The sequence below is a fragment of the Gastrolobium bilobum genome, unplaced genomic scaffold, assembly GCF_033153095.1.
Source record: "Gastrolobium bilobum isolate Gb01-03AN ecotype WA unplaced genomic scaffold, APGP_CSIRO_Gbil_v1 utg3492, whole genome shotgun sequence".
NCBI classification, from domain to species: Eukaryota; Viridiplantae; Streptophyta; class Magnoliopsida; order Fabales; family Fabaceae; genus Gastrolobium; species Gastrolobium bilobum.
The window spans coordinates 256727-281438 of record NW_026898051.1 but is presented as its reverse complement, the minus strand read 5'-3'; the positions used below and the strand labels follow the sequence as shown (position 1 = coordinate 281438).

The 24712-nt window shown below is 28.8% G+C and overlaps 1 protein-coding gene across 2 annotated transcripts; it reads right to left on the bottom strand.

Moving 5' to 3' along the window:
- Window positions 1-7301: 7301 nt before the first annotated feature.
- Window positions 7302-24330, bottom strand: LOC133312421 (histidine-containing phosphotransfer protein 4-like). 2 transcript variants are annotated; one of them, XM_061513604.1, is made up of 7 exons: window positions 24191-24330; window positions 22070-22200; window positions 21908-21976; window positions 21227-21298; window positions 20844-20916; window positions 7837-8064; window positions 7302-7731 (listed from the first exon to the last, which is right to left on the bottom strand). In XM_061513604.1, the coding sequence occupies exons 1-7, from the start codon at window positions 24248-24250 to the stop codon at window positions 7309-7311; spliced, it is 1056 nt and encodes a 351-aa protein (XP_061369588.1). In that variant the 5' UTR covers window positions 24251-24330; the 3' UTR covers window positions 7302-7308. The 2 variants fall into 2 exon arrangements, with proteins under 2 accessions (XP_061369588.1, XP_061369589.1); XM_061513605.1 differs by lacking the exons at window positions 7302-7731; window positions 7837-8064 and adding an exon at window positions 20421-20612.
- Window positions 24331-24712: the final 382 nt, after the last annotated feature.

Genomic DNA, 24712 nt, shown 5'->3' with positions numbered 1-24712 from the left:
TTTCTTTGATGATCTACCATTCATGAAATTAATCCATTCACATTTGACAGTTCTCAACTTCTCATACTAAGTTGCTATCGAACCTCTCTAATTTGATAAGTTTCTCATATTTAATTTCTAAATAATCTAGAACCAAAATATCACTTGGATGTTTAACATTAGTTAAATATGTGTGTGTGTCTTTTAATATGAATTTAACTCTATATAATAAAATATAGTCATCGTTTTTGAGGAAGAGATAATTTTTTTAATGTACTCTCTCTCTCTTTTTATCTAAGTTTTATAAAATTTCCTAAAAATTATATATAGTATTTAAACTAATTAATAAGTAATTATAATAATTTACATCAATCATTTTAAACACATATTAGCTTTTTTTAAATATGCATTGTTGTGGCTATTAACTGACAAATGAATAAATGAGGCTCATGCATTTATCATGTCCTAGAACTAGAAGTTACTATTAATAATTAAATAATAGAAAAATAAAATAAAAATAAGAAAACATTAAATACATACGTTTTACCATAAGAGATGTTATAACCTACATCTGGCTCCTACAATTTTTTTAATCCAATCCAATTTAATTTGGAATCGTATGGGTGGCTCTCCAACATCATTCTAATTACTTAATAAATTTGGAATAAAAAGGTAAAAGTATTGAATATTTTAAACGTAACAATTTTATATATCTTCAAAATATAACATTACACCTTGACATAATTCAACGGTCAAGATTGACTAAGATCGTGACTATTAAATTTATTTTAATTTAACAAATTTAAGTTAATTTTTTTTAAAAGAAACATATTATTTAATAATCATTATGTTTGGAATGATTTGTTCAAGTTTTGATGTATTTAATTACCAGCAAAAACTAACCAAGATTTTCTTACACACTCTAAAGCAGTGTTTTAAAACTCGGACCGGTCATCGAACCGGTCGAGGTACTGGTCACGGGTTCAACCAGTTTTACTGTTCACATATTAAAAATATAAAAATATTACTTATATTAATAAAAATTCATATAAGAAAAATATCAATGAGCTTCAAGAAATAAATTAGTTTTCAATGATAGCAAATATTATATACTTCTAAGCTTCTAGCTCTAGACCGTATCCTTATATTGGATTAAACCATGCAATATAAGTTAAATGCACTTTTTGTGCTTGACATGATACGGATAAATTAAATCATGATAGCAAATAGTATGCATGAAATATACACTATAAGAAAAAAGTGTCCACCGTTGAGATGAGATTATGAGACCATCAGTGTTTATCACCACTTAACTTCATGAGATCATTATAAGATGCAACTAAATTACATAAACGAACTACACTAATCTAAAATACCTTATTATTTTCACCTTACTTTTAATCATATTCATCATAAAATATGAATATGATTTAATTCAAGAGTTCTTATCAACAAAAAAAAAATTTACCCGAAAAAAGAAGAAGAAGGAAAAACCGGTTTAACCCGAGTCAACCGGATCGCCGAGTTTCGGCCGGGTCAACCGGTCCAATCCGGGCTAACTGCATAACCAGTTCAACTACTCGTTCGGACCGGGAAACCCACCGGGTCACCGAGTCCCGAGTCGACCCGACCGATCCGAGCCGAGTTTTAAAACACTGCTCTAAAGTCTAAAATGTAAGACAGAGATGTGACGAATTCTTATGAGACTATGAACAAGATGCGGGCCATATCTGAATAATATATAAACTTGGAGGATTTCGAAAAGGTGGTGGACCCTACGAATAAGCAGAAAAGGAAGGGTGGACATTGTAAAGCAGAAAGATTTGGATGCTCCCTACTTCATCTATTTGGTAATTGAATTCCTAGCTCCTTCTAGCACAATGGTGGTGATGGTACTGTAGTAAGAATAAGGTGATTTATCTGTAATCACACTTTAACATCTGTAGTAAGATATTGTATATTAATTTTTACTTTAAGGCTTTATTGCTTGATTTTTATACACTGTGAGATGGTTGAAATTTCTTTTTAGGAGACAAAGTCTCGGCCTTACGAATAAAGTGGTAGTGTAATGCTAATGTGTGAAATAGAATCTTTACTAAAAAAAATGTGTGGAATAGAATCTCAGTATCATTGGTCAAACTGACCTCAAATAGTCCAATTAATCATTGTGGGGATAAATTAAATACCTTTCTTAAGTTGATGAGTGCAACGAGTCAAGTAAACCTTGCTAGGACTGATTTTTGTGTATATATATTCTCATCCTGTAAAATAAATAAATAAATAAAAAACAGTATTTTATCCATGAATCCGAAGTATATTACCAAAATTTAAGCTCTTCATTTATTAAAGCTAAGTATTAATCTATGATAAGAGTTATAATTATTTAGTGATAGTTGCGTGTAGCTACTATCAATAAAGTAATTACCTTCTTACTGAACATTGGTTGCTTGAATAAAATAAGACTTACAGTATCTATAATTCACAATAGGAAGATTATTTTAAGAAATAAGATTAGAGACTTGAAAGCTATTTAGTTTATGTTCGAATAAATTGAAAAAGGGGAGCTTTGTAATATTATTTTATAAATTTTTTATTTTATGAAAAAATGAAAAAATATTTTTTGGATTTAATTTTTTCAAAAAAAATATATAATTATTTTAAAATTTATTAGACATATTTTTAATTATAAAAACTTGCCTTAAAAAATAAAAACAAGGGATAATAATTTTATTTATTTTTTCAAAAATTATTTTAAGAAATTCTGAATTTTTTTTATATCACAAAATTAGAAACTAATCTAAAGATTCTTTACTCCATTGTGTGCTTATCAATTGTTGCTTTTGATTGATGCTTCCTTTTCAATGACAGAGACATTGAAGCATTGTTTGAATGGTGTAAGAATGTTCCAAATGAAAAACTAAAAAAATAAAACATGAACAAAGTTCCATGATTGGAAGTATGGAGGTAAATGAGTCAGGTCGAGTTAAACTTTAGCTTGAATAAATTATATTTATGTGAATTATTTCAAGTTTAACTTAGTTTGTTAGTGTGATAAAAGCCAAACTTATAGCTTGGCCAGGTTTGCTTTTAAAAAATATAAGGTTTGGCATATCTTATTAATCCTACCAAACTTTTAAAAATAGCATGTAACACTTCATAAAATATAGGTTAAAAAGTTATAAGGCATTATTTTATTAAAAATACAAGATATCAACTTATTAAAAAATAATAAAATATAATTTCATTACAAATAAAATAAAATATAATTTATTAAAAAATACAAGTCGAGTTTGAAGATTTAAAAATCAGGCATGATAAAATAAACGGAACAGTGATCAAAATACCACGTTTTATCAAATTTTTTATCCAAATGTCACGAGAACATTATTTTTTACCAGACTGTCACGTGTCATAATTCGCTACCACTGGTAGCGAATTTCGTGGCCAATAATTTCGTGACACGTGGTCATATTACAGACCAAATTCGCTACCAGTGGTAGTGAATTATGACACGTCAGTTTTTTTCCTGCGAAAATGTGCCACGTGTCAAAAAATCATTCGCGAACATAATATGCTACACAGGGTAGCGAATTACTACCTGTTTGAAACGTGTCATTTTTGCTGACTGTGCATTCTGACGTGGCATAATTCGCTACACTGTGTAGCAAATTATTTGCAAACATATTTCGCTACACAGTGTAGCGAATTATCCCACGTGGCATTCTGGGAAAATTTACTTTTGACGTGGCAGTCTGGTAATTTTTTTGGCCAGACGTGGCAAAATGGTCACTGTTCCAAAATAAACATGTGACTTGATTTTTAAAAAGATTTTTAATGAGTTCGAGTCTGATCTGGATAAAATATAGGCTAGTTAGAGGCCCAATGACATACAGTGAAGCCCAATCCCATTAAGGATCCAGAGTAAAACGCGATGGTCAACATCGCGCACAAGACGCGATACCCCCATTGCGCAGGGCAAGACGCGATGCTCCCATCGCGCATGAAACCGCCCTTTGATATAAGATCCAGAAATAAGGAAGCTTACTTAAGAACCAAGGCAAGCCCACCGCGTTCCTAAACTAATAGACAAAGGACAGCACCAGCTCGCCGCAAAAGATAGCTTGATACTAAGGAGATAAGGCAACTCAGACCATAGCCTGACCTGCAGCCCAGGCATGGTCAATCAGAAGCCATACCGCCTTACGAAGGCGGCATCATAACTTCTATATAAGCAGAGGGTACACACCCAGGTACATCTATCTATTCTCATTATCATATACATACACCTGCTTCTGAAACTGACTTAAACATCAGAGTGTCTTCGCAGGTACCCCCATTCGGATTCATCGCGATAGCAAAGAACAAAGGCATACTTATCTTCAACAATAATTCCAAGCCCAAGGCAAAGAACAACATCCTCGTCTCAACCGTGTATGATTTAGCCCAATACACATTGGCCAGCCCATATTGTATTTATATCAAGTCAAATAAAAGCAAGTCAAACTGTAAATCCTTTACAAATCGTCTGCCCATTTACCCCTTAGTTGGAAGATTGATAAACGTGGAAAATTCATTTAAGATTTTGGAAGAAGCTGTATAGAGAAGATGCCAGCACAAGAAAACGGAAAATGCTATCATAACAGTGCTGCTATCTCTATATATCAGACAAGCTTAATGAAGGACAGTCACATTGGGAGAAGAAAACATAAAAATCCATTCTGGTTGGGTTTGTAGAGAAAGCCCACATAACATCCTTGTTGGCGGGGCATTCACCGTGGCTTCAATAAGTCCACCAAGATCTTTGGGCACTGCCTTGATTACTCGCGTGGGTGTTAATGGGCCGGGTTTAATTTAATCCATATCCATCTTTTCTGAAAAACGAAAGGATTTTTTTAAATGGGAATAAAGTATCTAATATTATTTAAAAAAAATTGTCTAATATTCAACGAAATGTCATTATTTTAGGATTGAAAGACTAAAAAATTAGAATCATAAAGATTATTATAATACTATAATAAATTAAAATTACAAACACATCTTGATTTCCATCTTAAAATGATATCGTTTCGATGAATATTAGGCAAAATTTTCTAAAGTAACATTAGAAAAAAATAAAATCTTTTAAATATGAAACCAACTTTGTCATTATTTAATTAATGTCTGGGTTAATTTAATACTTAAATAAAATACCCAAATTTAAATATTTTATATATTTAATTAAGGGTTCACTTTTTCTACAGTCAATGTAAATAACTTATCTACAGTGAATCCAAAACAACGTTATTTTGAGACGAAAATCAAGGTATTTTTGTAATTATAATTTATTTCAAGGTTATAATAGTCTTTTTCATTATAATTTTTTAATTTTTCAATCCAAAACGACGTCGTTTTGGGAGCGAATGTAGATAACTTATCTACATTCACTTTAGAAACATTAAAGCCTTTAATTTATAAATTTTAAAAGTAAAATACTAAAATTATAGAAGTGTTACAATATATATTTTTTAATTTAAGAGTAAACTCTAACTTTGGTTGTTAAGAAAATATTTCATTTAACGATTTAATCCGTAGAATATAAATTTTATCAATTTAGTCCCTACAATATAATTTTTTCAATTCCCCCCCCCCCCCCCCCCCCCCCCCACAATTTATTTAAGTTTAGAGTTATTATATTTAAAAAGTTATCTGCAACGTTAAAAGATGCCATAACATATGCAACTCAATCAATTAAACTAAAATGATGTCATTATAGCAGTATTATGCTTCTTCTTCTTTTTTCGGTAAACATATCAGTATTATGTTTTTTTTTTGGTAATATATATCAGTATTATGCTTTACTTGGGCATATATGTGCATATAATATTTAATTTCAGAATATTTATATATATTTTTTAGGATGAACTTTGTCTAAACGAGGTCATTTTGGCTTAATTAATTGTTATATCATCTTTGGACACTAGCAATTTACTTTTAAAGTCAACATTGTTAAATTTAAATACATGTAAGATAAAAAAAGTAGGAATTTCAAATTTACTGGATTAAATTGACAAAAAAAAATGTATTTTCAAGGATCAAATAGTTTGTTTTTTTTTTAGTACATAGAAGAGAGAAAGGCACAAAAAAAAAAAAAAACTAAAGACTAGGAATTTTTGAGTCCACAAGAGGACCCAAATCACAGGGGATTTTAGCCAGCCTCACAAAATTCTTCCTAGCATGGCTAGCTAACCAATAAAATTTTAGTCTTAATTTTTTTTTTTTGGTAGGTGTTTTTACTCTTAATTTAAGTGAAGAAGTTTTATAATTTATTATTAATTTAAAAAAAAAAGTACACATGTGCACAACTATCTTACAACAAAGTATTATATTAACCTAACCTAAAAATACATAGGGTTTCTACCTCCTGAAGATGACAAGTTTTTTGTTCTCTTCCTCCTATTGTTTTTAGGGGACCTCTCATCTGCGAGTAAGTCTTGCATAATTAGGATTGTCTGAGGTTTTTTTGTTGTTTTGCTGGGCTTTAAGCCCTACATTAAAAAAAAAGAAAAATACATCTAATTTTTAAGATTCGAATTCAACCTAAAAATGTATATTTTTAATTTTCAAACTCTACCAATAAACTTCGGGTCAAGTTTAACTATTGGACCGAGCCGAATCTTAAAGAGGTTAGTGACATTTGGACTGATCACTACAAAAAGTTGTTCATGGTATTGTTTTGAATCTTTGATTCTCTCGGTTTACGTCTTCCCCTCGAATACTTTGGTATCGAGTATTCAGTGTAACAGTGATATTATAATTACGTATTTTGAAAAGTATATAATTATAATATTAAAATTATTTTTTTCTCACTTCATGTTAATCGACAAATTTGAAAAAGAAAAAGAAAAACTTTAATATTATAATTCTGTAATTTACAAAATATATAGTTATAGTACCACTGTCGCGCACTGAGTGCGAGGTAATACTAAAGTATTATTCCTTGTCATCAAGGTTGGTATAGGGGTAGATATTAATAGGAATTATAATTAGTTAATATTAAGTCGTACGGAGTTATTGTTAATTTTCTCGCGTTGCGCAAATTATTATAAATATTTCACAAGCTTGATATGAATTTTAATTACTATCAATATGTGACACAGATTATTAATTTTCAAGTGTGATACAGGTACTAATTATAATTTGCTCGGCCACAAAAATCAGCTAGGTGGCTGAGGAAATGTGAAATATATGGGAAAGAAAAAATGACAAAGTGCTTGTACGCAGAAAGGCATCAACAGAAATTTATTATTAGTTAATTGAGCAACACTGAGTTTGGTTTTGTTTTGAAATGGGCTATTGTTTATACATGAAGAGTTTGTATTTGTTGATATTCTTGCTAATTCCACGAATGGAACCAACTCCTGCGGATGCTGAAACAAGGAAGCACACGAAGCTCAATAGTTGGAGCAAACACCACTTCACTGATAGTCCTTTAATCTGTTTCTGTGCAATGTGCATTTGTATTGGGAAGAAAACAATGAGTGGCCAAAACCCAAATGCACCAAGCAGGGCAAGAAACTCATTGAAAAATGGCATCGCCATTGCAATAATCGTGACCACTATCACAAATATTGTCCTCCAAATTAGCCTAAACAGGTTGATACTGAACGTTAAGGAGCCCATTTTTGTTGGGTATTCCTTATTTATGAAAGCTGAATGTAGCCACACCATGTTAGCACCCATCTCAACTATACGAAATATTGGTTGAGCAATCACCTGTCACATAATATTGATAAATATATCTCACATTAATTAGACATTATAAATTAATACACATATATATAATGATGGCATTGAATTTCATAAATAAGATAATCTAACCTGATATGCTCCTACCATGTGAATTACAATGCACACATTTCCCAAAGCGACCAACCAGAAGGGCTCGTAAAATCCAAAGCCAGTGAGGATGTTACCAGGTGTATGATCCCCGAAAGCAGCATAGCCAAGGCTACCACATAGGAGGAAAAGTATTGTCATTGCTATGATCCCAAATACATTGGCCTTTTTCATCTGTTTGTTTTCTGGTGGATATGACTTTAATGTGTCCTGAGTAAAACATTGAGATTATCAAATTAATTCATTGGAATATATAACTGATAATTCCATTTTGCTAAATCTTGAAATAATGATGGTGTAATTAGTAAATTGTGTGTTTTTACCATTATATCATAAACAACAGTAGCAAAAGAGCAAGCAAGTGCAATGTTTCCCAAAGCACTGAAGACCCTCCAAATTTTATCTGCTCGAGATAGTTCTGGTCCTATTTTGTTTCCGAATAAACTGGTTGCTCCTCCTTTCCCTGTTCATAGCCAAACTGCTTTTTAGCTTTTGAAAAACAAAAAATTATGCATTATTTTTTTTTAAAAGTTAAAAATTGTTTGGATGTTAAAAATAAAGGGGAAGGATATACTTACCAGCAAAAAAAAATTTACAACCTTTACAACTAATCTAATCACCATTGATTTTCGTCAATCTAAAGGTTATAATTTATTAAAAATTATTGGGTCGCATTTATTAATTTCCAAAAAATTATAACCGTTAAATTGACGGAAATCAACGGTGATTAAGTTGATTGTAAAGGTATTAAACTTTTTTTGGTGATAGGTATATTCTGTCCCAAAAATGAAAAGAAATTTTTATGCATAATTTTACTAAAAAAATATGTAAAAACAAAATTTGTGATGATGATGATGATGATAGCAAATATCAATGACGTTGATTGTACTGATAAAAATGGAGGCTGCATTGGATTGGTAGAGGTTGAAACAATCTTAAATTTTTTGAAAAAAATTAACTTACTTTAATACTTTTAGAAGCTAGAAATTTGAGCTTTAAAAGAAAATAGTATTTTGACATTTTTTCTTAATTTATTCCTTTTTTTTTCAAAAGCTAACATTAGCATTTTGGAATTATTAATGTTGGAAGCTTTTGGAAAAATATAGGTGAAAGTTATACCCGAGACCACGACTGCGAGAGAAAGCCCACTTCCAATGAATGCATAACCGAAAGCGGTAATAGCAGCAATGGTTGAAAGCCATGTTAACTTGTGGAATTTTGGGATCTGGGACAATATAATTTGCACTATCCCAAAACCGATCATATAAGGATTATTTGAAAATTTGCAATAAGCTCCATGGCCTCTTTCGTGGAAACAAATCGCTTTCTTTATAGCCCTGCCACACATCATCACAAAAAAATAAAAATAAAATAAAAATAGAAAAAAAAAAATACACGAGGAATTCAGAATAAGTAATCTCATTTGTATATCAGCCACACACGTAATTAGTTTATCAATGTAATAACGTACACCAAGCTTGTAGAAGTAGTTATTGTGTAGCCCACTGTAACCCCAACGAGCTTCCCATATTGGACCAATCCGCAAAACAGGTACATTTTTCCACCTAATTATTAAATAGAAATATGGAGTTAACAAAAACATTTGAAATAGGCCATGAATTTATGTAGACGACTTAATTTTGATTGATGACGAGTGCAAAATTTTTTAACACTATAATATATATATATATATATATATATATATATATATATATATATATATATATATATATATGATTAGAAAAGTAAACTTTTCACACTCAAATTGTTTTAGTGATGTAACATAATATAATTAAATGATAAATATTTTCACTTACTGTAAATAGAAATTTAAATACTTATATATGCGAAGAAATATATATAACTTGGGATTATATTAAATAAGTTTATTATGTGTTTATGATACCTAGGTATGCATGGACGGCTTGCATGTAAGTGTAGTTCCTCTTGCCATTGATTGGGTCTGGATATCTGTAGCAATCAGCTATAAGATTATAAGTGTAAATGGAGATGCATGAAAAGGTGATCATAATGGTTATGCCAGCAATCCATCCCAGCTGAGCCATGGCCCATGCCAGAGCAAGCACTCCTGCTCCCACCACCACTGTTACTATGTGCGTCGTAGCCGTCAACACGTTCCCTGTAATCAAGACAGCTGGATTAACGTGAGTATTAAAATTTTCGAGTGAAAAATAATTAACATTTTTTCAGTGAAAAATAAATAATTATACAATATATATGGAAAATAATAATAATTTTCGAGTTCTTAAAGACATCATCAAATATATAACTAAAAAATGAAGACGAGTTTGCGGTCATGATCATGGCCAACGGGTCTAATATAGGGCACTCTATGCAGATTTTTCTCACCACTTTGGATTTTTGACTAAATGTGAATTTTAAAAAAATTCACTTGTTTAGTTTGTTGACCAAATATTTTATCGGACTAATGCAGGAAGACGTATTTCAGGTGACTACGCGTTTAGTTGTGCACCTGATACATGAGCGTTTCTGAGAAATCTGAACAGTTTTTGACAAATCTGAACACATTTGTACTTGGTGCGTATCTGAACACGTCTGTATCAGGTGCATATTTCTGACAAGTCTGAACACTTCTGTACTTGGTGCGCGTCTAAACACGTCTACAAGAAAAAAGTTTATTTGTGACAAAAATTTTGGTCACAAATTTTATCACAAATGACAATTTTTGACACAAATAATCAAATTTTGTCACAAATAAATTTGCGACTTAGGAATTTGTGACGAAATTTCATATGTAGTGACAAAATTTGCGACACTAATAAGATTTTTTCTTGTACAGGTGCACATTTTTTACAAGTCTGACAAACACAATACCAAGTCGCCTCATGTTCAGGCACGCATTCCGTGACATAAACCCTAAACACGCATGTGTCAGGTGCGCGACTAAACGCGTAGTCACTTGAAATGCGTCTTTCTGCATTAGTCCGGTAAAATGTGTGGTCAACGAATTAAACATGTGAATTTTTTTGAAATTCACATTTCTTAGATCAAAAACCCCACCACTTTTGAGTCTCGATGACATAAAAATATAATATATAATAAAAATTGGATATCATATTTAAGGGAATGAGCCGTTTATAAATTTATTTTACAAATTTTCGCAAATTACTCTATGTATTCACGGAAGTACATAGTGTATTTTCGGGAGTACATGTAATTTATAAAAATTTATAAATATAATCTCATTTTACTTATTTCTTTTTTTGCTTACTTTTGCCTAGCACTCTTCAACATTATTAGATCATAATCTCAATTACCTTTATTATTTCTCTCTTCTATTGAGATTCTGATATAATGATATTAGAAAGTAATAGACAAAAATAGATAGAAAAAGAGGTAGGTAGAATAATCTATCCTTATATTAATAATAATAATAATAATAAGGGTTTTATAATTCTCATGTTGAATGAGAATTAAAATCTTATGTTGTAGAGATAAAAAGCATGTGGGATCCACGTGTTAAAAAAAATTATATAAAGAACCCATATCAGCACGGAAATCGAGAAGAAATGTATGGAAAAATTTTAATTCTCATGTTGAATGACAATTATAAAACCCTAATAATAATGTGTATAAACAAGTCATGTGAATTATGAGAGGGCCGGAGAGATAGGGAAAGCAGACCGGTTCTTTTGATTCTTCCATCATCATCCAGCTCCGCATTTGAGTCTTTCCCCGAAACACCCTTACTCTCTTCAACGTCCATTTGGAGATCCCTGTGTGTGAAGGTAGCTGTTAGCTTAATCAGTGAGTAGAGTTTGTGTTGAAAAAGAGACATTCTACGAAAGTAATCAACATCTTCATTTATATATATACAAACCTGTTTCAAAACGGAATGCTCTGTTGTTTTTCTGTAAAGCGAGAATCCTTCCCTTCTCTGCAACCTTCAAGTATTGGTCGCTTCCCCTTATCTATCAAATGACCTCTCATTCGTAGTATTCATATAACTAGAATGTGCCGCACCACTATTTTCCCGTCTGTATCTGTCCCCCACAAAGATGCCTTTCGTCAACTAGTGTTCCCCAGGTCTGCCATGATTTTTTCTGATTCCAATTTATTGTTTTGCTTAATAAGTTCCCCTTCAAATTCATCCACCAAAAAGTTTTCCCTTGAATTCAAAATAATGTTAATTGAAAAATGTTATATTTACAAAAATTTTGTTTATAAACTCTTACAAACTATACTATGTTTGACCAGTCATACTTCAATAAAAAATGTATAACCGGTCAGACTTGGCATAATTTGTAAAAAAAAATTATAAACGGATTCTTTCTCGTGTTAAATTATATAGATATAATTTATATGGTAATAACTTTTAATCTAACTTTATAATTATTGAATAAAAAGATACGCAATTGATATCCGTGTAAAATTGATCACTTTGTTAGAAAGGAATGGAACAATTTATACATGTGTAAGATTTGACATTGTTATATCACACAATAATTTTATACAAAATATAATTTATTAATCAAACCACTGAATTATAACATTCATTATTTGCACCAAGTAAAACTGAAATCTCACTTTCTCAGCGTTGCTTTAGTTTAAATAAAAAAAATTCACCTAAAAAAAAACCAAAGCATTGAGAAGTCAATTACTTTATTAGTTTCTTCCAAATAAGATAGTTAAACTCGATATCCTACTTAAAATTATAATATGATAAAACACAAATAAATCACAAGATCGTGAAGATTTTAATTAAAATGTAAAATTATATTCAAACATATATACATATATATATATATAATAACATAAATAATAATATATTTATTGATACAATATGGATATAAGTATGTATTAACTGTATACTCATTCTTATAATATCAATGTTATTTATATATAATTTTTATTATACTACTTTTATATTATTTTTCAAAATAATCCAGCAAAAAGCCAAAAACACACATTTGACTATGTTTTTAACCACAACGGTTAAATACTGTTGATGTGTCCTCCACATATTATGCCCAGTCCTCACAAGTCAAATCAAATCTCTCACTCCGCTTTTGGTGATTAAATATCTATCACTATCGTATATGCTCTTGTACTTTAAATTAATCTTATAATTAATTTAAAGAATCAAAATTTGTGAAAGTATCGAAAGGAATTAACTAACTTCAAATAAAATATTAAAATTGGGTTGGCTCTGAAAAAAGATATTAAAAAATGAGATAATATCTGTTTACAATTTTTTTTTGCAAATTACACTAAGTGCGATCAGTCATACACTATTACACTGCATGATTAAAGTATAACCGATCATACTTAATGTAGTTTGTAAAAAAAAAATATATAAATATAACCTGTCTCTTAAAAAATAACTCGCGTAGCACCAATAAATCACAACTGTCTAATATCTAATTCGATTCCAATTACGAGCATGCATCGACCACATAATCTTCCCGGGACCGTAGTTTTCCATAATTACCCCTCCCTTCCTTAGATCTGCTTTATGAGATTCTTCATTTTTCTACGCATCCAACGAATATAATATGGTAGCACATTCTAGAGACGCGTGAGCCATTACCCACTCGTTAGAGTTAGAATCCACTGCTACGCACCCACAGTACGCTCCTCCTCCTCAACCATCGCCGAAAAATGGGGAACAATGACCAAAGTGTCACGTTTGGACAAAAAAATTACCAGACTGTCACGCTTATAATAAATTTTGCCAAAATGCCACGTGGTATAATTCGCTACACAGTGTAGTGAATTATGCATGCAAATAATTCGCTACACAGTATAGTAAAATATGTTACGTCAGAACGCACAGAACCAAAAATGCCACATGTCAAATTTTAGAAAATTCGCTACATAGGCTAGCGAATTTCTCAAAATTTGACATGTGGCATTTTTGGTTCTGACGTGGTATATTTCACTACGCTGTGTAGCGAATTACTTACATACATAATTCGCTGCACTGTGTAGCGAATTATGCTGCGTGGCATTTTGACAAAATTTACTGTTAACATGGCAGTCTGATAATTTTTTTGTCGAAACGTGACAAAATAATCACTCTTCTGAAAAATGGTTTCTGAACGGATCATTTTTAGAGGCGACAAGTAGGAGCAAGCCTTAAGGAAGAGAAAGAGAAAACGACACGTGGAAATAGAAAGGGAAAAGGAAAGCCATAATTCTCTCATATCTTATTTAATTATATCAGCCGGGAGAATCTTAATCATATATAAAAAAATTATTTTTCTTTTTAAAAGATGATTATTTTAATAAAAAGTAATATTTTTTATTTAAAATATAAATTAAAAAAAACACTTATTTTTTCGCTCATTATTTTCATCGTGTATATCTTTCTTTCACTTAAAATAATATAATTTTATATTCTTTAAAAGAACAACATAAATATAAAAAAATAAAAAAAAATAAAAGAGAAAACACCTTCCTACAAATTAATGATGATAATTTTATAATTACATATCATAATATTTTTCTCTCTCATCGCTTACCACCATTAATCTATATTTATATGATTATAATTCTTTTACATGATCATATCAAAAACAAGAATAAATAACTTTTTGGAAACAAAAAACACAGAACCTATTTTAATTCCTTAGAAAAAAAATTTATATGTAGTCCCTCTGAAATTCTAGTTTTTTCTAGTTTTTTGAATTGTGGTCACTCAGAATTCAAAGAAGACACACAGTAGTCTCTAAAAAAAGACTGAATAGATTTTTTTTTTCTACAAAAATAAAATAAATTCTGTATTTTTTTGTTGAGTACCCAAAAATGTATTTACTCTAAAAACAAATTACAGACTTCAGTGGTTGGCGCATGATTTTGACTACAATTTCAAATTAACTTGCCAATGATACTTTATAAGGAGATATGTTATATTATAATCTTTTGTTGTTATTTTATTATCATTGGATTAAAATTAAATTCATAATTTTCACTTAATCTTATTTTACAACAGTAAGAAATTTTTTTATAAACTCTCACTTTTAAAAGAATGAAAAAATGAGAACATTTTGAAAAATAATATTAATTTTTATAAATTAGAGTTAAAAAAATATTATGTGAAAAGCCATCGAATATCAGTTATAAGAATTTTATATATATGGAGAGATAGATAGATAGAGAGAGAGAGGGGGGGGGGGGGGGGGGGGCATCTAAGAGATTTATATCAAATTATATACATTCAGAAAATTCTTATTTTTTATAATTAATATCTTTTGTTTGATTGGGAACAAGAAGATTATTTAGTGTTTTTGACATTATTTTATTAGTTATTATCTCCTTTAGTACTGAAGATAATTTTTTGATAGCTATTCATCTTTATTTTCTATTAACAAATTTAAAACAATCTTTATTTTAAATACCCCATTAGGTTTGTTTTTAAATCACTTACTTTTAATATTTTTTTAATCACTGATGAGAGTATTTTTACCATATAAAATCATTTAAATTATAATTTATAAATGGAATTATGCCAAAAAAATTCGTTTGATCATAGCATAAAATCCATTTATTTTTCATTTTTAATGATATCAAACAACAGTTTTACATAGCTCTGCAGTATAAATATTATTATTTTTTCTTTTCTCATCCTTAATTATTACGGGAGCGAAATAAACACAGTTTATGTAATTTTAAATGGCATTTAAGTTGTTTTGGACAGAAAAATTAACATAAGAGGTAAATGATAAAACAAATTCATGATAAATAATTTTAAAGTCAAGAGTATTTGAACTTTACCCTTAAATATATAAAAAATAAAATCAGTCACCAAATAATTATACATGTCTTATACAAGTGAAAGTGTATAAGAATTGTTAAGTGAAAACTATTCTTGATTTTATAAATAAATAAAGGGAAAAGTCGTAAAAGTGTTTCATACAAATTTACTCTGAAATATACTGTAAAGGTGTGAGTTTGATATTTTAGAATGATAATTTAATAGGAAAAGTGTGTATCAATTTAAATGATGTAAAATTATGTCATTTTAAGTAAGAGAAAGAGATAGATCATGTGGGGCAGAGAGGACAAAAAAATAAAGATATTGGTCCTACCTCTTTGTGAGAATAAAATGACACAAGTTATGTCATTTAAAAGGACAAATATTTGGGGCTTCGCCCCTTAATGTTATCAAAAAAAAAAAAAAAGGACAAATATTTTTCCCTAATTTAATATTAAAATTCTCATTAAAGCGTGATCAAAACACTTTCTTGTTGAAAGGTTTTCCCTTGCAATGTAGCAACTTTGTAATCCTTGCTGCAATAATGACAATTGGAGTATCAATGTTTGGCACAAAATAGCTCCTCCAAGTTATATCCTAGTGATGTTGCATGCTAATATTTGTAAATCCTTTCATTCCCCATGGAGGATGTGAACATCTATTTCGCGATATTTTTCTCCGTGGCAAAACAAGTTAGGTTCGGTGAATCTATCTATTTAGCCCATTAAAAATATTGGATTTGGTGGCATATTGTAACGCGTTACTTTAGGCAAGTAATTTCCAACCTGCTTTGTATAGCTCATGAGATGTGGTAGGATGGAGTGGGTTGATCTATTAGTCATTATTTTTTGTTTTAATTTTTGTGTGTGACCGGTTATGCGGGTTAACTATTAGATAGCACGCTTAATTTGTCATTTTTATTCATTTATAATCTCAGCTGTGGATTATGCATGTTGATTAGGAGTGATAATTTGAGTCGACAAGACACAAACACGAATACGAATACAAATACAAATGTATTCAACATGAATATGATATAAATTTGAAATTGGGTTGAAATATTCGATACTATCACGACTCGCTTAATTAGCGGGTTGACACGACATGACATAACCTACAAATTCATAGTATGTTGCTTATTATGTGAGTTGACACGAATAACATGTTAATCTCAAATTGTGTTATTTATTATGCGGGTTGACACACAGCATGATAAGACATAAATAACCTATTTATGACGTGATACGACACAAATAACTTTCAAGAAAATTAATACAGGTCAATTTCAGATTCGTGGGTTGACACGAGACATAACACAAATTTTTTCAAGTCAATTTTTTCTAACACGAACATGATATGAATTTCAAAACGAGTCGGCTTGTGTCATGTTTATGTCGTGTCAACTGGTAGTGTTGAAAATTACCATCTCTAATATTGATCCAGAAATTGACCTTTAAAACTTGTCATTTTTTCAATTTTAAATGGGTTAGTTCGTTAATCCTTCTTTATTATTTTCAATTAGTTAGTTAACCTGAAAAATGTATAACTGATCTCTCCAATTTATTCTCTAAAACGAGTCAATATACGCAAATTAAGGCGGGTTCATTCAAATATTTACCTCCCATCAGACCTCTAATATTATGACAGAATGTATGTAAATTGAGTCACGCATTCTACAATTTAAATCATTGGTTTTGATAATGGGAATTAGTGGGGAGGGGTGGAATGATTATATTTAAAGGCAAGTGGTGAACACCACACTCCACACTTGAGAAGAAGCTAAGGTCAGACTGCTAGATGTTAGTGGCGCAATTTAAGTGGTCAGTGTGCAATATTTGTCTTTGCATCTGCATTTTGTGGACTATATAAATGTTGTGGTGGGTGGGGATATTTTTAAACATATAACCTATGCAAATTTCTTACTAGAGGTGTTTGGTAGGAGGTGAAAAAAAAAATTTCTAGCAAAATGGGATGGGAAAATTATTTGTCTATGTTTAATAGGAGCTGAAGGAAAAATATGACTGAAAAAATTATTTTTCCATCACTTATTTTTCTATGTAAAATAGTTGGAAAAGATTACCATTGAAGAAGTATAATTGTTTTTTTTTTTCATGTGATGGAAAAATTAACATACAACGTTAGTAAAATTAACTCAACATTCTCGGAAACGTTTTGGCCTACCAAACACTTTCTAGTAATTTACCTAGGAAAAAAAATTCATTATATTCTCAGAAATTATTTTTTTCCGATAATTTTTTTTTCTTTTTTACTAAACGCCCCCTATATCCTAATGTCTTATGTGGTGAGGATATTTATTTTAGAGTAAATACCTTTCTGGGTTATTAATAAAAAAAATGCGAAATCTATTTTAATCCCTTAGAAAAAAATATTTATATTAGTCTTTTTTGAGAGACTAACGATGGATCTTTTTTGAATTTCAAAGGAATCATAATTTCAAATAACTGAAATTTTAGAAAGACCACAAATCGACTTTTTTTAAGGAATTAAAATAGATTTCGTGTTTTTTTGTTGAGGATCCAAAAGAGTATTTACTCTTTATTTTACCATGATTGGAAAAACACGACTGATCTACAAAGTAAGATCCCGTTTGGATGAAATACTTATATTGCCTCATTGTTTTTTTTTATAAAATACTTATATTGCCTCATTCATTCACTTTAAAAACTAAATAATTAATTATTATATTTATAATTATCAATCATTACTAATGATTAATTAATCATTAATTATTACAAATAATAATTAATAAAAAATATATAAACCAAATAAAAAATATAATAAATTAAAAATATATTCAACAAAATCTTATATATATATAGAAACAAGATTAACTTATATTGATATAAGTTATATTCTAATTTTTTTTTATTGATCTCACTTATATTTAATGGCTCAAGTGACTAACATATTTGAGCCTTTATATATAAATAGATTAAAAGTTAAGATTGAATGTAATACTTATTATTCTTACATTAATATAAATTGATTATTCATTATGTATGTATAAGGTATGAATATATATATATGAGGAGGGATATTCTCACTACTAAAATTTTTCACTACCAACTTATTACTTATCTAATCACCATTAAATTAATATTTTCTCTTTCTTCAAATTTTTTTTAGCATTCTCTCTCTTTGATCTAATGATGATTAGATAGGTAGTAAGTTGGTAGTGAAAAATTTTGGTAGTGAGAATAACCTCCCTCTATATATATATATATTACTTTGGGAAATATTACTCTCCTTTTACATGAGGTAACTTATCTCATTTTCTCTCACTTCGATTTTCGCACCCCACTTTTATTTTTCTTTTTTCTTGTAATTGTGGGACCCACCCATTTTCTCTCTACCACATAAGATAACTATCTTATGTGGAAGGAGATTAATAAAACCCTATTACTTTTTATGTAAAGAGAAATATCGTACCTTAAAGAAAAGTGTTGCTTCCTAGTTTTACATACATAAAACTAAGGGAAAAACTATTCTTATGTCACATGACATAAGTTTTTTCTCCTATCCATTCTTCGATAACTGTGTCACATTTTTCTTTTCTTTTATTTTTTCAGGTGGTGGAGCCCACTAGTTTGTCTCTATGACATGAGATAACTATCTCATTTAACATGAGATTAATAAAACCCTAAAACTAAAGATAACATGAAAAAGCATATTCCCACGAGTGACTCTCTTACGTCAAGAAAATTTTATTATGATAAATGATATTTCTACATCAAACAAAAATTACACCATGTCTATTTTTATCATTTCTCAAGCTGTTTTGAGATAATTTTATCTCCGGCTACTAAATGATAATCGTACAAAGATGGATCAATGGTGATAAAGGAAGAGAGAAAAAAAAACATCATAACCATTTAAAATAAATAAACAAAACGACATAATTTTGGGGTGACCGGAGATAAATATATCTCAAGAAGATAAATATATCTCAAGCAGCTTGAAAAATATTTTATATATATATATATATATATATATATATATATATATATATATATATATATATATATATATATATATATATTGAGGTAGGATATTGTAATAAGCAATTAGGATTACTATCAATATTACTACCAATTAATTTCACCATTAGATCGATTATGTTAATCTAACAGTTATATTTATTTTCATTTTTGTATGGTTATGATTCTCCATATTTAATACTTCATATTTATTTTCACCTTTGTATGAAAACATTAATTAAATATGAAGAATCATAACCATATAAAAATGAAAATAAATATAACCATTGGATCAACATAATAGATCTAACGGTGAAATTAATGGGTAGTAACATTGATAGTAACCCTAATTGGTTGTTATAATATCCTAACACATATATATATATATATGGGGCAGGTTATATTTACAAACTTTTTTGTTTACAAACTCTTACAAACTACACTAAGTACGACCGGTCATACTTTAATCATGCAGTGTACGACCGGTCGTACTTAGTGTAATTTACAAAAAAAAAATTGTAAACAGATCTTATCCCTATATATATATATATATGCAAAAAAATTGTTTACAAGGAGATAAAATTATCTCCTGCAATTCCAGAACGATATCATTCTTGAGTTTAGTATTAAAAATAAAGGATATTTTTAAAATTTTATTTTTTTCTTATATAATGAATTTTATCAAAATACCTTTTATTTTTAACCTTAAACCTCAAAACAATATATTTTTAAGGTTATAGGAGACAATTTTATCTCCTTGATAGAAGAAACATTAATCCCATAAAAAAATGAATTTAATATTTATCATGTTGCAAATGTGTATCCCCCAAGATACTTATTAATACACAGTTAAATTTATAAAAAAAAAAATTTATAAATATAATATTTCCTTCTTTTATTAGGTAAATATGTAATACATAGCTCTTCTCGAAATCCAATATTCAGGTGATGGAACGATCTTCGGAATAGGATTTCAGCGCCCATTCTAAATATCATTTAATTTCAGCAGCTTCCCTTGCTAACTGAATTGACAGTACCCAGACACAGAGACAAGGCAAATAATTAAATACCAATACATGACGGAAGGAAACATAACTAATTTAAGAGTTCATTGCTTCCTTCTCCATACATATATCGTATAAAAAATAAGCATGATAATAATATCTCTATATGACAAAAAAGTTGTACACGAGACAGGAAAAAAATGCATAGCATCATCAAATGATCCCTGAAAAAGACACTAAAAGTCATACCTGCAAGTAAGTTTCAAGCTTCTTCTTCAAAGTCGTATACTCTTGATTGATTTGTTGGAAAGTCCTGAAGCATCTGAAAAGTGTATTCTCATGACATTACAGATCCATACTATTAGTAAAAGAAATTACGAGAGCGGTAATTCAAAGAAATTTGTAATTTATACACTAATATTTTTTTATATTATCTTTATATTTTTTTATTGGGAAATTAAATTAGTATAAAATATATATTAAAATGCACTCTTTATTTTATTTATTAATAAAATAGTGTAAGAATAACGTAGTAATAATAATAATAATAATAATAATAATAATATGTAAATAACATTATGAGGGTCCAAAACTGGTCCTCATTGTTGCGTAGAGGTGAAAAAATCAGTTACCCCTCAAAGTTTTTTGCTGCGCAATATTCGCTGAATCTAGTACATTCATTCTTCACCTTCTTTGCTCCAATGCTGTCAATAAAAAGAATTTCAACCAAATTATTAAATGATTGATAAGTTTAAGGGTTCCATTTTTTTCATGTTGATGAAAAAAAGTTATCTCTTGTAAAAAAATAATTATATACTGGTAATACATAGTTAGAATGGTAAAATTATTTTTTTTCTCTCCGTCATATCAATCGATAATGTCTGAGGAGAGAGAAAAATAAAGTAACTTTAATATTATAATTATATACTATCTCTAATACATAATTTTTTTTTTTTGCATGAGATAATTTTTTTCCATCAATATAAGAAAAAAATTTCCGTAAGTTTAATAATAATAATAATGGGGATTGTTTTTCTTATGTTGCATAAGATAAAACAATCATTCTAGACAGACAAATCTTATTTTGGACTCATTTTAAATTTTTTTCTTTTTTCCTATTCTCTCTCGTCTCTCTTCCTATTGTGTGTGTAAGAAGATTTTTTTTATCTTATGCAACATAAGAAAAACAATTCTCAATAATAATAATAATAATATATTCAAATAATTAGCCTTGAATTGAATCAATATCTTAATTAAGAAGCTTTGACTAAGGAAAAACTTAAAAATTGTATTCTCAAATGGAAGCACTTCACCTAGAGCAACTACCCTTGAATTGATGCATGTAATCTTCTAGCCTGGCGAAATTCGTAGGTTTACTCATCCTGTGTAGCACATTAGAGTTGACAGGAGAACAAGAGAAAAGTAGTCATCGTTGAGCGATTGCTTTCTCAATGAGATAGCTAGAATTCACTTACAGTGCTTGTTCTATGTTGTAGACCAATCTTACAGAGTTGCTATAGAATAGGGTCACAATTTCTTCCACAAAATTGGGATTAACATCGTCTTGCAAATCCTCTAGCTGAATGAATTGCTCGTCTAGGTACCCCTACAACAATATGAATAAAAGTAATTCTCCATGTGCGGAGTAAAATTTTCCCCAAAATATAAAATGGAAAACTGCTTAAAGAGTTTTCCTCAATTTCTCTTTGAAAGTATAGGGCATGAAAAAGAATATTACAAGCTATTGTATGCTTTATTTTAACCTCTTCATGTCTCTTTTCAATAGGAGATGTTCAATTGATTTGACAAAATGTATTTCGTAGGACTTAATGATGATATATATAAGTAATTAAACTTTAACAAATTTATATTTATATATTTTTATGTAAAATATTGTATAACACTACAACTTCACTTTTTATTTATTTATTTAGTTTTGAATGGTTCGTAATGTATGCATACTTTAGATAGTTTGTGCAGTAAGTATTTTTCGCTTGTGCAATATTATGAGATCAGTGTGTATGTATAAATTGCTTAGTATGTCCCATATTTTTTTACTATGAGCTAGGTTATTCTCAAGTCAATTTTTACACGCAGTTTGTATAGTTATACCATAGTGAGTTTCGAGGGTTTTTTTTTTTTTTATACAATCGTGGGTTGTTTTAAATTTGATTTTTTTTTTTAAATTATGTAAACGATAATTTATAATCAGTTGTATGAAATCTTTCTGAGGTCAAAGGTCAACGGGTGATTATGTTTCTGAAATTGAGGGTTAGACTTTAGATCTAAAAGAAATAAAAGAATAAAGAGCCGAAGCTTGTGGGTATATTCTACTCGTCTCGAGAAGGTAATTAGGGTTGATATCCAAAAAAGAAATAAAATTTATTTTCAAAAAACAAGAAAAAAAAGACTGTAGACTTATCTATATATTAATTTATTTAAATCTATATCCGAGCTTTTAAATTTATAAGAAATTGAAAACAAAATAATTAAAATAATATTATTTTGTTATTATAATTATTTAAATAATAAATTTTTATTTAATATTTTATTTTGTTTAAAATATATAATATAACATAAGTCGCGCGACCAAGAGATTTATAAACCAAATATTTAAAAATAATAATTCCATAGTCTATTTTAAATATATATATATATATATATATATATATATATATATATATATATATATATATATATATATATATATATATATATATTTTATATATATATATATATATATATATATATATATATATATATATATATATATATATATATATATATATATATATATATATATATATATATATATATATATATATATATATATATATATATATATATATATATATATATATATATATATATATATATATATATATATATATATATATATATATATATATATAATATATATATATATATATATATATATATATATATATATATATATATATATATATATATATATATATATATATATATATATTTGGGTGTTTGAGCATGTTGAATTTTATTAAACATATCCTATTGTAGACTATCCCTCATTTGTTGTTTAACCAATCTATCGATATAGACATTTTTGCATTATCCAAATTAATTAAAAAAAAAAAAGCAACCACAGAAAATGACAACGATATCTCTGATATTATTTTCTTAAAAAAAATTATCAAGTAATATCATTTTCAATTATAATACCAATTTGATATAGTAAGTCCTGCGCCCTATTCATGCGAGACTGCCATGTGTCGCACGTTGATAATGGTAGAGGTTTATTTTATTTTGAATAAAAATTAATCACTGTTTAAGAGTGACTAATTTCTTAAGACTAATTCCGCATGTTCCTATGTGAAACTCTTACAAAATTAGCCACGATTAATTTTATTTTCAAATATGTATAGGGAACTAGGTCTGAATGGATGAGTTACAGAACTTACTATATTAGATGGATATTATGTTTTAAAAAATATTATTTGAGAATAATTTTTTTTAAATGCATTAATATGATCGTTGTGCCTTAAAAAAAGGAGGGGAAAAAAAATAAAGATAACCAGAATGAATAAATTTAAACGAAAAAAAAAAACATTAAAGACCTCATCAAAGAGTGAGCTTCGCATGATGACAGCTTGTTGTTGCAATTGAGTCTTGTCCATGTCTTCTTTTCTTGAGGGTGATCAAAGGCTTCGATAGCAAATCAAAATCAAAGCGACCAACAAAGAAAAAAGAAGAAGAAAAGGTTGTGTAGGGGGTTGTTCAATTGTTCTGATGGCTAACTACATGGATGCGGCAAGCAGTATTTATAGCATTGGATAGTTCATTACTTAACACCTTTGCTCGTTTTCATAGTTTGATGATATAATGTGATGATTGGGGTGGAAAAAATCAAGAATACTATTCAGTAACTATCATCCACTCTTTTCCTTTCCTTCTCTCTTGAAAGCAACAGCCCTATATTCATTTACGTGCTCTTGTAAATTGACTGCTCTAAAGTTTAAGATGCAATTAAAAGGAATATTACTCAACGAATTCTAGGGCGAATCTTGGAGTAACAAAAAGATTGCACTTTATGATTGAAAAATTATGAGTTTGAGAAATAATTTCTTTACAAAAATGCA